This window comes from Scophthalmus maximus, chromosome 12 (assembly GCF_022379125.1).
Source record: "Scophthalmus maximus strain ysfricsl-2021 chromosome 12, ASM2237912v1, whole genome shotgun sequence".
NCBI classification, from domain to species: Eukaryota; Metazoa; Chordata; class Actinopteri; order Pleuronectiformes; family Scophthalmidae; genus Scophthalmus; species Scophthalmus maximus.
The window spans coordinates 4,316,277-4,331,619 of record NC_061526.1 but is presented as its reverse complement, the minus strand read 5'-3'; the positions used below and the strand labels follow the sequence as shown (position 1 = coordinate 4,331,619).

General features: G+C 46.0%; 1 protein-coding gene across 1 annotated transcript; it reads left to right on the top strand.

Moving 5' to 3' along the window:
• Positions 1–296: 296 nt before the first annotated feature.
• On the top strand, positions 297–14,364 carry polr2a (RNA polymerase II subunit A). The gene is made up of 29 exons (XM_035647258.2): positions 297–627; positions 1,526–1,658; positions 2,768–2,904; positions 3,017–3,190; positions 3,318–3,599; positions 3,704–3,865; positions 4,001–4,221; positions 4,310–4,442; positions 4,543–4,667; positions 4,858–5,068; positions 5,170–5,379; positions 5,469–5,637; positions 5,788–5,882; positions 5,971–6,174; positions 6,267–6,489; positions 6,608–6,791; positions 7,063–7,234; positions 7,321–7,426; positions 7,781–7,986; positions 8,087–8,350; positions 8,474–8,681; positions 8,779–8,879; positions 8,962–9,066; positions 9,172–9,354; positions 9,455–9,658; positions 9,764–9,950; positions 10,057–10,170; positions 10,268–10,417; positions 10,619–14,364. The coding sequence occupies exons 1-29, from the start codon at positions 541–543 to the stop codon at positions 11,767–11,769; spliced, it is 5,901 nt and encodes a 1,966-aa protein (XP_035503151.1). The 5' UTR covers positions 297–540; the 3' UTR covers positions 11,770–14,364.
• Positions 14,365–15,343: the final 979 nt, after the last annotated feature.

The following is a 15,343-nucleotide window of genomic DNA, read 5'->3' as shown; positions in this document are numbered from 1 at the left end:
CAGACTCAGCACCGCCTACTCCGTTTTAATAAAGCCAATAGGGATGAGTTCCGATTAAAACAACGACCGCCTTAAGCGTTGATTCGTCTACAGAATAAACGTGCTCTCTCATTGGCTGTGCGTGTGTAAAAATCAATTATTCATGTGACTGCCTTGAATGGCCAATGAGCGTTGTACTACAGAGATCAATGTCCCACCTTCCAAAGAGCCAGTCCCTGTCTTTTTGAGTGTGCAACCCCGTAGTAAGCGCTCAGTCTATAAAAACAAGCGTGGGCTCTGTTCACGTTCAGAAGCGCTTAGAGCGCCCCAGAGTGTAGACCTAAAAAGGGAAGGGAACAGTCGGTGGCCGGCGTATTTAGGATTTAAACGTAAATAATTCGGCCATAAGAGCGACTGACAGCAGAGGTCTTTGGGATATCGCCTTCGGAGACTTTCCGGTCACCGTTGGCGGCCTGACCAGAGCCGTGGTGACAATTTAACGGCTGTTCCTGCTCACAAAGCGGCGTGCCGAGGAAGGACGCGTCTCTTTGAATAGACAGGATGCATGGACCGCCCTCCGGCGACAGCGCATGCCCATTGCGCACGGTCAAGAGAGTTCAGTTCGGCATCATCAGCCCAGATGAGCTTGTAGGTTTTCTTTTTGGGGAGTGGGGGATTTCTTTTACTAATTATCTGACAGATCACACACACACACGAACAGCCACACGCAGAGTACTCTTGTGTTTTCTTGACTATCGTTTTAGTTGAACATTTGCGGAAAAGACATGGTTCTGTTTTGAAAAAAATGCTTGCTGTTAGCCTAGCCTAGCCTAGCTGTGTGAGGCTGGTGGAGCTTGAGCTAACTAGCATGCTACAGGGAGTCCGAACAAACTTTAAAGCACAACATTATCAAAAAGGATCCGTGCGATCACATGAATTAAACCCCCTTTTTATTCGCGCAGTGTAACATTTAGGCCCACCAGCAGGTACAAATGTCGGGGACTTTATTGCTATTTGTTGTGAGCAACGTGTTCGGTTTTTCTCACTGGCCGCCGTGTAAGCATCGGTGCGTTTTCTATCAGATTAAATGAATAAAAGGTAATTTAAAAGTCAGATGTCTATTTTTATAAACACGGAAGTCGGCGATTTTGCAGTTAATGTGTGGTAGTACTTGTTTGTTTTTATTTTGTAACGGTATCAATTTTTCAAATCATTGTAAAAGCTATCGTTTACCGGAATTTGTATTCACATGTGGCGATCATTAAACAAAAGAATTCTATTATCACTTGATTGCATTTTTTTTTTTACAGAAGTTGTTTTTCAAACTCTAGTTACAACAGCCGGTTTATGAAAATTTAGCTTTCATCGTTACTGATAAATTGTTGTAGAATTTTTTCCCCCGAATGCTATGAAGTATGGAAATGGAATATTTTTTCTAGCACTGACTGTAAAAACCACTTGCTGGTTAATGTAGCATCAACTTGTGTGTGTATCTATATGTGTATATGTATTAATATAAATACGTGTATACTGTTTTTCTCCCCAGAAACGGATGTCCGTTACAGAAGGGGGGATTAAATACCCCGAAACAACAGAAGGAGGACGTCCTAAACTGGGTGGCCTCATGGACCCAAGACAAGGCGTCATCGAGAGAACTGGAAGATGTCAGACATGTGCAGGTATAGTGGAATGTTAGCATATAATGCTAAAATCTGTTCTTGATCCGTTGACTGCTTGTCCCCATCTGCCTGTACTACGAAGCAGGATTTGCGGTCATCGAGGTAACTTCAGGTTTAACTCTGGGTTTTCCGTCCTGCGAAGCTGGTTCTCTTCTTACCTGGGTAAATCACCACGGCTACTTGCTGAACAGCTAACCTCCTCCTGAGCAGGTTAAGTTCGAGATGAGAGATGAAAGCCAGTCACCAGTGCAACTGCTGACTAATCAGATCACTGATCATCGTTCTACAGGATCCCATCAGGGACAAAAGAGTTTAGAGTAATGTGACAAATAATAAAGTGCAGCAGATATTTATGAAGGAGGGGAATCATGTTGCTGTTCCAGACTTTTCGTGTGTCCACAAACTTCTAATTATCAGGGGGAGAGCTTATTACACTAAATAAATACATAGACTCCTTAATATTAGGGCTTCATTTGATTTCAATATAGATTATTTGATTCCCGACTCCTTTTAGGGTTTTTTTCTTTCACTGCAGCTCAGAACAACACGAGGAGACTGGCGATAAAAAAGTAACAAAAACTAAATACTATGTTTTATTAGAACAATGATCTACACACTGTTCAGTTATGATCAGGAGGAATATTAATCGGTCTGATATCACTTCAGCTTCTCTTCATCATAGTTTGATCATCGTCAGCCAAAAGGGCAGAAATATTCACTCAATAGTAAACTTGATAAATTCCTGTGATTATTTACATTATATTTTTTGGCTTACTTTAAGTGGTTCTTTTCTGTTTTACTTGTTTGATCATATACGTCCTGCACGTATCGGCGTTTCTTTTTCTATCATATTAAAAACTCTATTCATGGTTCTAAGAGTGTCGCTTGTAATTGCCGACTCCGCCTATTTCACATGAACGCACTCGTAACCGGAGGAAAACCCAGGGTTGACTGAGACAGTTTGTGTTCAGCTTCGTGGTACAGGTTATCCAATATGGTCAACGTTAAGTCAAACCATATAACGAAAACACATCCTGGGAACGTTGAACTCGCTTCGTAGTACAGGCGTCCTGACTTAATGTTTTTTTACATGGCTTTTGTTTCCTCAGGCAACATGACAGAATGTCCAGGCCACTTTGGGCACATAGAACTGGCAAAGCCAGTTTTCCACGTCAGCTTCATAGCCAAGATAATGAAGGTTCTCCGATGTGTCTGCTTCTTTTGCTCCAAGCTATTAGTGGATTCGGTAAATATATTCAGCACATTACATTACAGTACACAAGATAGTTTTCTTTAAATATAAATGTATACTTTGTCTTTTTCATGTAATAGTTATTGCATTTTTTTGTTACCCACAGAATAATCCAAAAATCAAAGACATCCTGATAAAATCTAAAGGGCAGCCCAGAAAGCGCATGACACATGTGTACGAGCTGTGCAAAGGAAAAAATATATGTGAAGGAGGTGAGGAAATGGACAACAAATTCGGAATGGAGCAGCAGGAGACGGAGGAGGACATTACCAAGGAGAAGGTATTTGGGTGGAATTTTTTTTTGTCACAGTTAATGTGCACTTCTGCTCTTAACATTTTCTTGCCAAGCTCAAGCGTTATTCTCTCTCAAATTCTTACCTCGACTCTTCGTCTTGTGACCTGCGCAGGGTCACGGCGGCTGTGGGCGCTACCAGCCACGTATCCGACGCTCTGGCCTGGAGCTGTATGCCGAGTGGAAGCACGTCAACGAGGACTCGCAGGAGAAGAAAATCCTCCTGAGTCCCGAGCGCATACACGAGATCTTCAAGCGCATCTCAGATGAAGAGGACGTCATCTTGGGCATGGAACCCAAGTTCGCCCGGCCCGAATGGATGATTGTGACTGTGTTGCCTGTGCCTCCACTGGCTGTGAGGCCTGCTGTAGTCATGCAGGGATCCGCTCGCAACCAGGTGAGACGATATAACCCCAGGCTGACTTTTTGATGTGTTTAGCTAAATGTTTTTGTTAAAATGAGATCTACACTGTAGTATAACTACTGACTTCTGTTTCAAAGGACGACTTGACCCACAAGCTGGCTGATATTGTTAAGATCAACAACCAACTGAGACGAAACGAGCAGAGCGGAGCCGCAGCTCACGTCATCGCTGAGGATGTGAAGCTGCTTCAGTTTCATGTAGCCACAATGGTGGACAATGAATTGCCAGGCCTGCCACGGGTATGTTGGCACTTCATTGCCTTTTTAAATATACAGTTGGATATCAACCCAGTTATGATGTGCGCCCAGTTACAATGGCAGTTGTAATTTTCTGTACTAAAATTTTGCACAATATTTTTTTTCTTCTTTTCTTAGGCAATGCAAAAATCTGGCCGCCCTCTCAAATCCATAAAACAACGTTTAAAGGGGAAGGAGGGTCGCGTCCGAGGTAACCTCATGGGCAAGCGTGTGGACTTCTCCGCCCGAACTGTCATCACCCCAGACCCCAATCTGCAAATCGACCAAGTGGGCGTACCGCGATCCATCGCGGCCAATATGACCTTCCCGGAAATTGTCACACCCTTTAACATCGACAGGTGCGCCAGAGTAGTTGGTGTGTGAAAACCTGTATTTTACTTAATTGATGTTTGATGGCAGCTAATTTATTCTCGGGAATTTTCTCAGACTGCAAGAGTTGGTACGAAGAGGCAACAGCCAGTACCCAGGAGCCAAATACATCGTCCGTGACAATGGAGACAGAATTGACCTGCGCTTCCATCCCAAGCCAAGTGACCTCCATCTGCAGATTGGTTACAAGGCAAGATTATGATTATGATTGAATGTCATTCAACAGCAACGTGTATTAACAAGAATATTTTGTGTTAATCAGACTAAAACTTTTTTTCCCCTATGTTTAGGTGGAGAGACACATGTGTGATGGGGACATCATTATCTTCAACCGACAGCCTACACTACATAAAATGTCCATGATGGGGCACAGGGTGCGGATTCTGCCCTGGTCCACGTTTCGACTCAACCTCAGGTACCAAATGAAGATTTGACCTCTCTTGCTTTTATAAATGTGCTTCCTCTGTCACAGATTTTTTTGGAGGAGTAATTTGTTAAATACGTGAGCACTATCTTCAGGATTTTTGTATTTGACGCCATGTATTTATTATTACTTGAAACTAGGTTTAGTGGCTCTTATATCCTGTCCTCTCGTCTCCCTCTAGTGTCACCACCCCATACAATGCTGACTTTGACGGGGATGAGATGAACCTCCACCTGCCTCAGTCCCTTGAGACGAGGGCGGAGATTCAGGAGCTGGCCATGGTGCCGCGTATGATTGTTACACCCCAGTCCAACCGGCCCGTCATGGGTATCGTGCAGGACACCCTCACCGCTGTGCGCAAATTCACCAAGAGAGACGTCTTCTTAGAACGGGTGAGGGGGACTGTTGGCAACCCCGTGAATGGTGTAGTGTGTGTTTTAGGTTCTCTATCAGGTCACCATCTTTCCACTCAATGTGCTTTTTGCCATTTCAGGGGGAAGTCATGAACCTCCTCATGTTCCTCTCCACCTGGGACGGGAAAATGCCTCAGCCGGCCATCATCAAGCCACGTCCTCTGTGGACGGGCAAGCAGATCTTCAGCCTCATCATTCCCGGACACATCAACGTCATCCGCACACACAGCACCCACCCGGATGACGAAGACAGCGGTCCTTACAAACACATCTCACCCGGCGACACCAAGGTGCAAAGCGCTGATTTCATTGAAGAGTCGCTGACTGAAAAGAAATGAGTTACAATGAAACTCACTTAACTTTCATCTCGTTCACACAGGTCATAGTGGAGAATGGGGAGTTGATCATGGGCATCCTGTGCAAGAAGTCTCTCGGGACCTCAGCCGGTTCCCTGGTCCACATCTCCTACCTGGAGATGGGCCACGACGTCACCAGACTCTTCTACTCCAACATTCAGACTGTGGTCAACAACTGGCTGCTCATCGAGGGTAAGAACAGTAAACAGTAACGTTCATTTATCTTTATTATCTAGTATTATAGTGGTATTGAATGATAAAGATTAGGCAAATTTATGTTTTTTCAACAAAACCCCTGTTGTTTTGTCTTATTCACAAGTCTATTCTTCATATCTCCTTCAGGTCATTCCATTGGTATTGGTGACTCCATTGCTGATGCCAAAACTTACCTTGACATCCAGAACACCATCAAGAAAGCCAAACAGGATGTGATAGAAGTAAGGGTTTCAATGCAGCGTCACCAGATTTTCAGGGTGACTTTAGTACAGGAAATTAATTTTTTTCCCTTTGCCTTCCGCCTCCCAGGTCATCGAGAAAGCCCACAACAACGAGCTGGAGCCGACTCCCGGTAACACGCTGAGGCAGACCTTTGAGAACCAGGTGAATCGTATCCTCAACGACGCTCGTGACAAAACGGGATCCTCTGCACAGAAGTCTCTGTCAGAATACAACAACTTCAAGTCCATGGTGGTGGCCGGGTCCAAGGGTTCAAAGATTAACATCTCACAGGTAAAACGGTCAATCTTACTATATTTACTTTACTTTAGAGTTCACATATATAGACAGTCCACTGACCTCGGATCTTCTCTCCCTTTGTGTAGGTTATTGCTGTGGTGGGGCAACAGAACGTGGAGGGTAAAAGAATCCCCTTTGGCTTCAAGCACCGCACGCTGCCTCACTTCATTAAAGATGACTACGGTCCTGAGAGCAGAGGCTTTGTGGAGAACTCCTACCTGGCTGGCTTGACTCCAACCGAGTTCTTCTTCCACGCCATGGGAGGTCGAGAGGGTCTGATCGACACAGCTGTGAAGACTGCTGAGACAGGTGAGTTGTCAGCATCTGAGTGGGAAATGGGAAGGAAACGGGACTGGACTCACCAAACAGCCATCTAAAGCCTCTTTCTACTTCTAAATGTGGGAAATACCTGCTCTAACCTCAACAGGTTACATCCAGCGTCGTCTGATCAAGTCTATGGAGTCTGTGATGGTGAAGTACGACGGCACGGTGCGTAACTCCATCAACCAGGTGGTCCAGCTGCGCTACGGCGAGGACGGCCTGGCAGGAGAGAATGTGGAGTTCCAAAATCTGGCAACGCTCAAACCCTCACACAAGGCCTTTGAGAAGAAGTGAGTCACACAACCCCTATACTTGTATATCTCCAATCAGAAATTTGAAGTGTTTTGTATTGGATAACAACGGTTGGTTGGTTTTTGATGTCTGGGATTTGTTGAACTGGTATTGATCTCCAAGATGTTAAGTTTGATCTGCTTGCTAGTAACCATTGTGTTTTGAAACTGGTTCTAGTACCGAGCAAGCTCTGTTGACCTTCACTAATGTGCGTATTCTGTTAAGACCCGTGGTTTAACTTTTGTCCCCTCTTGTCTAATACTCGTCTAGGTTCAGATTCGACTGCACCAACGAGCGCGCACTGAGGCGGATGCTGCAAGAGGACGTGGTCAAGGACGTTCTGACCAATGCCCACGTGCAGAGTTCCCTGGAGAGGGAGTACGACAAGATGAAGGAGGACAGGGATATCCTCCGAGCCATTTTCCCCACTGGGGACAGTAAGGTGAGTGGAACACATCCACGCACACCTCCGCTCCGAAAAGGATCTGTTGCTCTTGCCATGCTAACAGAGTTTCTCCTCGCCCGCAGGTGGTGCTGCCATGCAACCTGGCCAGAATGATCTGGAACGCTCAGAAGATCTTCCGCATTAACGCTCGGACCCCAACAGACCTGAATCCCCTAAGGGTGGTCGAGGGTAAGCAAATGTCATCTACCCCTTCTTCTCCCTACACTTAAATTGGCTGTTAATGTGTTCAGCAAAGTTGGATTTTGTGAACCACGTGGATGAAAGACTTAGAGCTAAGAAGAAATGGCTCAACCTCAACTGCTCCTTAAAGCCATGTAAAAGCCTCAGGGAATCCACACCTGTTACACAACAAGTAGAGAACAGCTCAAGAGTAAGAAGAACAGTCTGTGGAAATAATCACTTTGAGCCCCATAAGGAAAATAAAATATAACACTGTCTCCACCTTTTCATGAGTTTCAGCTCTGAAATGGAAAATTTGTAGCATTAATCCACAATCTCTGGGTTTGTTTTTCGGCTCACCAGGCGTTCAGGAGTTGAGCAAGAAGCTGGTGATTGTGAACGGCGAAGACCCGCTAAGCAGACAGGCCCAGCAGAACGCCACTCTGCTCTTCAACATCCACCTGCGCTCCACGCTCTGCTCCAGGCGCATGACGGAGGAGTTCCGTCTCTCCACCGAGGCCTTCGACTGGCTGCTGGGAGAGATCGAGACCAAGTTCAACCAGTCCATTGTGAGTTCAGCATGTTGAGCCATGTGGTTTAAGAGCTGTGAACTCTCTGGGAAACAGTTGAACGTTAAAAAAATGTGTGTTTTAACCTCTCGTCTATCAGGCCCACCCTGGTGAAATGGTCGGCGCTCTGGCTGCTCAGTCGCTGGGAGAGCCGGCCACTCAGATGACCCTGAACACTTTCCACTACGCCGGTGTGTCGGCCAAGAACGTAACGCTCGGTGTGCCTCGTCTCAAGGAGTTGATCAACATCTCCAAGAGGCCCAAGACGCCCTCGCTGACTGTTTTCCTGCTGGGCCAGGCAGCACGTGACGCCGAGAGGGCCAAAGACATCCTCTGTCGACTGGAGCACACCACACTGAGAAAAGTGAGAGAAAAGAGAATGATTGAACTGTGTCTCAGAAATATTACATTGCGTCATTAAAAAAAGGGAAGGATTTCATCCGTATTTAAAAGCAGTCACTAAAAATCTGCCTTTATTTCCCCTCAGGTAACAGCCAACACTGCCATCTACTACGACCCCAACCCCCAGAACACGGTGGTGGCCGAGGACCAGGAGTGGGTGAATGTCTACTACGAGATGCCCGACTTTGATGTGACGCGCATTTCACCGTGGCTGTTGCGCATCGAGCTCGACCGCAAGCACATGACCGATCGCAAGCTGACTATGGAGCAGATTGCAGAGAAGATTAACACCGGTGGGTTTACTTACTGATGCTCTTTGTTTTATACTTTGAGAAAAAGTGAAGCGCATTTCCCTAATGTCAGCACCTTTCTCCCTCTCTCTCGCTTAAGGTTTTGGAGACGATCTGAACTGTATCTTCAATGATGACAACGCCGAGAAGCTCGTTCTGCGAATCAGAATCATGAACAGCGATGAGAACAAGTTCCAAGGCGTGAGTTATGATAATATTTTCAACAGAAATACAGTTATCGTAGTGTGACGAATCACGAATAACGTGTTTCCCACCCGTCTAGGACGAGGAGGTGGTGGACAAAATGGACGACGACGTGTTCTTGAGATGCATCGAGTCCAACATGCTGACGGACATGACGCTACAGGGCATCGAGCAGATCAGCAAGGTAACAGAGTGGCAAATTCGTTAAGCAGTTTCCCGCGCAGGATCGTTTTATTCTACACACGTCATCAGTAGCAGAAACTCACGCCCGCCTGTCTCCCTCCTCCAGGTGTACATGCACTTGCCGCAGACGGACAATAAGAAGAAGATCATCATCACAGAGGACGGCGAGTTCAAGGCCCTGCAGGAGTGGATCCTTGAGACAGACGGAGTGAGTCTCATGAGAGTGCTCAGCGAGAAGGACGTGGATCCCGTCAGAACCACCTCCAACGACATTGTGGAGATCTTCACGGTACTAAAACACAAAAACACAAACAGTAGAATTACACATTACACTTTTTTCCCCGCCCTTGATATTCATTTTGTTTCCTCCGGTGCTCTCTCTTACGCAGGTCCTGGGAATTGAGGCTGTGCGAAAGGCTCTGGAGAGGGAGTTGTACCACGTCATCTCCTTCGACGGTTCCTACGTCAACTACCGCCACTTGGCGCTGCTCTGTGACACCATGACATGCCGTGGTCACCTGATGGCCATCACACGTCACGGCATCAACCGTCAAGACACGGGCCCACTCATGAAGTGTTCCTTCGAGGAGACGGTACGAAGATAATCAACAACTAAATCATTTGAGGAGAAATAAGTTGTGGATTAAATAATGGCTTTTACTTACTGGATTATTATCTTTTGCCTTCCCCTCCTCAAGGTGGATGTGTTGATGGAGGCATCGTCCCACGGTGAAAGTGACCCCATGAAGGGCGTGTCGGAGAACATCATGCTCGGCCAGCTCGCCCCGGCCGGTACAGGCTGCTTTGATTTACTGTTGGATGCGGAGAAGTGTAAATACGGCATGGAGATCCCTACAAACATACCTGGCATCAGCGTGGCTGGACGTAAGTGGGGCGATATATTTGTTTGGTTGTATGCATTTTTGCGTTCTTTATATAGTAGATATAGTGTGAGAGTTATACTAATGTTCCGTTTCTGTCCCGTTTGCAGCCACCGGAATGTTCTTTGGCACCGTGCCGAGCCCCATGAGTGGCATGTCACCCGCCATGACACCGTGGAACACTGGAGCCACGCCGGCCTACGGCGCATGGTCTCCAAGCATCGGTGAGCACACGCCCAGGTTTCTTTCGCTCATTTCCATTTCTTTCGTTTTCATTCACTAACTGTTTTTTTGTTGTTGTTGTTGTTTTTTAATCTCCAGGAAGCGGCATGACCCCCGGAGCAGCAGGTTTCTCTCCCAGTGCAGCATCAGACGCAAGCGGCTTCTCGCCGGGCTACTCCCCAGCCTGGTCCCCGACTCCTGGGTCTCCAGGATCTCCGGGACCTGCCAGCCCGTACATCCCGTCTCCAGGTTAGACACTGCAGAAATGTCCCATACATTAGTTTGTGCAAAAGTATCATGACTTATTTTCCACAAGGATTGCCTGCGTAACTTATGTCAATAACATTTGTCAAATATACGGTAGTTGTTACAATATGTAAAGAGATTGTAGAGTGTTTTGCATATGCCATCTGTTTTCTTTGTTCTTAATCTGTCTCTCTTCATCGTTAGGTGGAGCCATGTCACCCAACTACTCACCCACCTCCCCGGCCTACGAGCCTCGCTCCCCTGGAGGCTACACCCCTCAGAGCCCCGGCTACTCCCCAACATCGCCGTCCTACTCCCCTACCTCTCCCTCTTATTCCCCCACAAGCCCCAACTACAGCCCGACGTCTCCTTCCTACTCTCCCACTTCGCCCAGCTACTCCCCAACGTCTCCTTCCTATTCGCCCACATCTCCTTCTTATTCCCCCACCTCCCCGTCCTACTCCCCCACCTCCCCTTCCTACTCCCCCACCTCCCCTTCCTACTCCCCCACCTCCCCGTCCTACTCTCCGACCTCGCCGAGCTACAGCCCGACGTCGCCCAGTTACTCTCCCACCTCGCCCTCCTACTCACCCACCTCGCCTTCATATTCTCCCACGTCTCCGTCTTACTCTCCCACCTCCCCGTCATATTCCCCCACCTCTCCTTCCTACTCGCCGACCAGTCCGAGCTACAGCCCCACATCACCAAACTACACTCCCACCTCTCCCAGTTACTCCCCCACCTCCCCCTCCTACTCCCCAACGTCTCCCTCTTACTCTCCAACCTCCCCCAACTACACCCCGACCAGCCCCAACTACTCTCCCACCTCTCCGTCGTACTCCCCGACATCTCCCTCTTACTCCCCGTCCAGTCCACGCTACACCCCCCAGTCACCCACCTACACGCCCAGCTCGCCCTCATACAGCCCCAGCTCGCCCTCCTACTCCCCAACCTCCCCCAAATACACCCCGACTTCCCCCTCATACAGCCCAAGCTCCCCGGAGTACACTCCCACCTCGCCCAAGTACTCCCCCACATCTCCAAAGTACTCCCCAACGTCACCGAAGTATTCCCCCACTTCTCCCACCTACTCCCCAACAACACCCAAATACAGCCCCACCTCTCCCACCTACTCCCCCACCTCCCCCACCTACACCCCCACCAGCCCCAAATACTCCCCCACCTCCCCGACCTACTCCCCGACCTCACCCAAGTATTCACCCACATCTCCTACGTACTCGCCAACTAGTCCGAAAGGCTCCACGTACAGCCCCACCTCCCCTGGATACAGCCCCACCTCACCCACCTACAGCCCGGCCATCAGCCCCGACGACAGCGACGAGGAGAACAACTGAGGAGCCGCGGCGGAGAAGGAGAGGCGCCTGAAGAAACCCCGTCACCTCGCGGTGGACACCTGAAGGACGGCACCTTTAAATAGCTGGGGGTGGCGGTGTTTTTAGCCACAGGGGTCCCGATTGTGATCATTTGTCTTTGGGGAAATCTCCACTTTGGGGACCTCTGACTTGACAGTCTGAGGGAGTTGTCCCACCTTTTACCCCCCCCCCCCCCAAAAAAAACCCAGTTAAAACTATTACGTGAAAGACTTGAACTGCTTTGCCTGAAGGAAAAAAGGCTGCCTTTTGAAATAGTTTTTTAATTTTCACACGTGGTCGAAGCAAAACTGCGAAATCCCCAAGAGGGGACGAAAAGGAGAGGAAGATGTGGTGACCACATGAGGGGGGGAGGGGGAAACATCCCTTTTTAACTTTATAGTGTATAACATCCAGTCTCTCGTTCGTTCTCTTAACGTTGGGTGCATAGTTGTTCCTGGAAAGCGTACATTTTGCCAAAAGCCTTTTCAAAAAGCTAAGTGGATTGTATCCATCACTAAAGCATAAGCTCTAATGGAAATCAAGGAGGTTGTTTACTGCACATTTCACCGAGGTGTATCTTGTTTAGACCTCGCCGCTTTTGTAAAAGAACAGTTGCTGCCAGTTTTGGGGGGCCATTTTGTGAATGAAATACAATGGAACTTTAGGTGTTTGATGTATTCAATTTGCTGGCTCGACTTTTCTAACGAAGAGAGTTGGATGATCAGCATAGATGTATACATGTCGGGGGAGAGAAACTGGCTCGCAAAGGAAAGGAAATTTCACTCTGAACACCATTGACTACATTAGGTGTGTGTACCCATCGTCCTCCCCTCTTCCTCCTTCACACCCCCAAAGACAAAAAAACCTGAAAGATGTCATGAAAGCACCCACCAGCATCATCTTGTCCTCTCCCATTTTGGAGACTTGTGCATCAAAAGCAAAAAAAAAAAACATAAAAAAACTTTTCCAGATACTATTCTTCCCTCGACATTGGGAATTTAAAGATTTATATGAAAAAAGAAAAAAAACAATGGGTCAGAATTATTATTCTGTCTTTAATTTTGATTCTCGAAGGAGAAGGGACGCACGTGGACGAGGGATACTAGTTTGGCGTCGCTGCTTTTCGTCATTGTTTGCATGAGTAGCACATGTTAATACATTTTAATCAAGCTTTAGGTTGAAACATTTTTTTTCGGATCCCTTCCCTTCCTTCTCGCTAATCTTCGTCCCCTTTCTACTAGTTGACGTGTACACAGGTTCATTTGGACTATTCAGTTTATTTAAGAAAGAAATTGAACTATTATCTGTGAATATGAATAGATGGAAAATTAAGAATTCTTTTTTTTTTTTTTTTTTTTCTGGGGGTGGGGGGGGACTTTTCTCTTGTTTGCTTTCGGTGACTTTGTGAAAATGTTTGCAAGGAGTCTCATGTTCAGATGCTGTGGATGAAGGGGCAGGCGACCCCCGCCCCATTATCCACAACGGTCCAGTTCAGATCTTTTTGCCGTCATGGCAACAACTCCTTTCACTTACGGTCGTACGAAAGTTTGCATGCCGTCGCCAGGTTGTGGCGTCGCTTTAAACGAAGAAGGGCAAAGAAAGTTCTGTGCTCCTTTTGGCGTTTTCGCGGGGGACAACATTTGACCCGTTGGTCTTCTTTTTTTTCCTTCACAACATAATTTAACAGTTTAATATTCTTTTAAGCAGAGATCGTCCAAAGAAACAGCACTTTTGGCCTCTCTATTAAAAAAAAACAACATAACCTTACCCACTACATTAGTGTGAACTTTCTTTTTGAATATGGATGCTCTCTCACATGACTCGACCGCGCTAAGGAAGCGTCTGTACGCTTGGTGACAATGGAAACATTTAGTTCCCCTTTCCCTCCTCGTTCCATTTGATCATTCAATGCGAGTTCAGAATTTTTTTTCTTTTCTTTTTGTGTGTGGGTAAGCTGGGTCTCCTCCCTCTTCATCCACAAGTCGTCTTCATTTCTGAAATCAGTGTTTCTTTTTTTCCTTTTCCTCCAGTGTATGTACCTGTGATGAGGAGAATCATGGGGCGGCTGGGGATGTATTGGATCAGACTGGGAGTCCTGAGGAAATAAAATCCAGGAATTTTTTTCGGGGGCGGGATCTGAAAGTGTTTGAGCGATTAGTCTAATCTCGTGAAACAGACTGGACTGCGTCTTCTGGCCTTTTGAGATAAACGCAGGTTTGGGTAACTGCACTTAGTTCATGTTGTGGCGGAGCGTGTTGCTTTCCCATTAAGCCACTTCACGGTCACATTTTGTCCACTATGCTCGCATCCAATCCTGCGGTCTCAACTGTAGGTCAGTTCAGGACGTCGGGACTCCCGGGCTGAATGAATGATTGAAAGTGTATGTGTGCGCGCGCAGTAAGTGTGTCCCCCGGAGGCGAGACAGGGTTTCAAGCAGAGGGAAAGACTCCACGTCTGGGCAGAGGAAGGTTTAACTTAAAATTGCCACTGTATAGAAATTGATTCATTATCTCATTCTCTGTATCTTTGTTCTGTTTGTTTTTTGACTTGGAAAAAAATAATAAAAGTTTTACTACACGTCTCTGCCTGATGTTTTACCACCCAACTACGGCTGCGAGATGATGTGCACAGAGTTTGGGGGAAATAAACATGCATTAAGTTGTTATTGGGATATTAATAGTCTCCTATTTGGTCGTCAATGTAAAATGTAAATGCAAATTCATAATTAAAATCATGGCCTGATTAGAGCACTGATGGATATTTGGAGATACTAGAACCTGAGTCAAGATTTGAAGCTACTTTATACTCCCACTTTACTACACGTCATGGAAAAATATGATTTTGATTATTGTTTGACATGCAAAAAATGCAATGCAATATCATAGCTCAAACTGTCAAACAGCATTTAACATTTAAATGCTACTTATAAAACAATTGAGTAATACTGAAATATAATAGTCTACATATAGTAAATAATATTCTTCTCATAACTAGTAGCTTTATTTTTGAAAATACTTCTTTTACATTTAAGTATGTTTTTAATTGTAGGCCTGATAATGGAAAACTATATTTACACAAATGCACATACTCGTACAAAAGACACAGAGTACTAGATTAGTGTGATTAGATCAGTTTTAGCAAAAAAGTGTTGAAGTAGCGTTGAACAAAGTACTCTCTTCATCAACACCACACTAATAATAACTGATATACTACAAGTAAAAGTTTTGCTTTCAGATCTTCACTGTATTTAGCTTTTATCAGTTAGATCCACATAAAGCACCCAACATTTAAAAGTACGCCACATTTCAGAAGAATGTATATTGGGTTAGAATTACAATGCATCTGGTGAAGATGGTACAAGTAGCTTAGAAATTTTACTCAAGTCAAAAGTCATTGTGCTTTATTATTTTCGAAAATGCACAGTTAAAAAACAGAAAATGAAAATTCCTACTTTGCCAGTCCTTCGTTGTCACGGTTTAGGATAACAATTTGAAATATTTATTAACTAAACAAAAGAAATATAATACACACACATTTAAATATTATAAATATGTAG

What these genes read in the sequence shown, in the direction of transcription:
- polr2a (XM_035647258.2), top strand. Translation starts at nt 541, where the DNA reads ATGCATGGACCGCCCTCCGGCGACAGCGCATGCCCATTGCGCACGGTC. An exon ending in GCATCGAGCAGATCAGCAAG is followed by an intron (nt 9,067 to 9,171) that starts GTAACAGAGTGG and finishes TCCCTCCTCCAG; the next exon opens with GTGTACATGCACTTGCCGCA. An exon ending in ACATTGTGGAGATCTTCACG is followed by an intron (nt 9,355 to 9,454) that starts GTACTAAAACAC and finishes TCTCTTACGCAG; the next exon opens with GTCCTGGGAATTGAGGCTGT.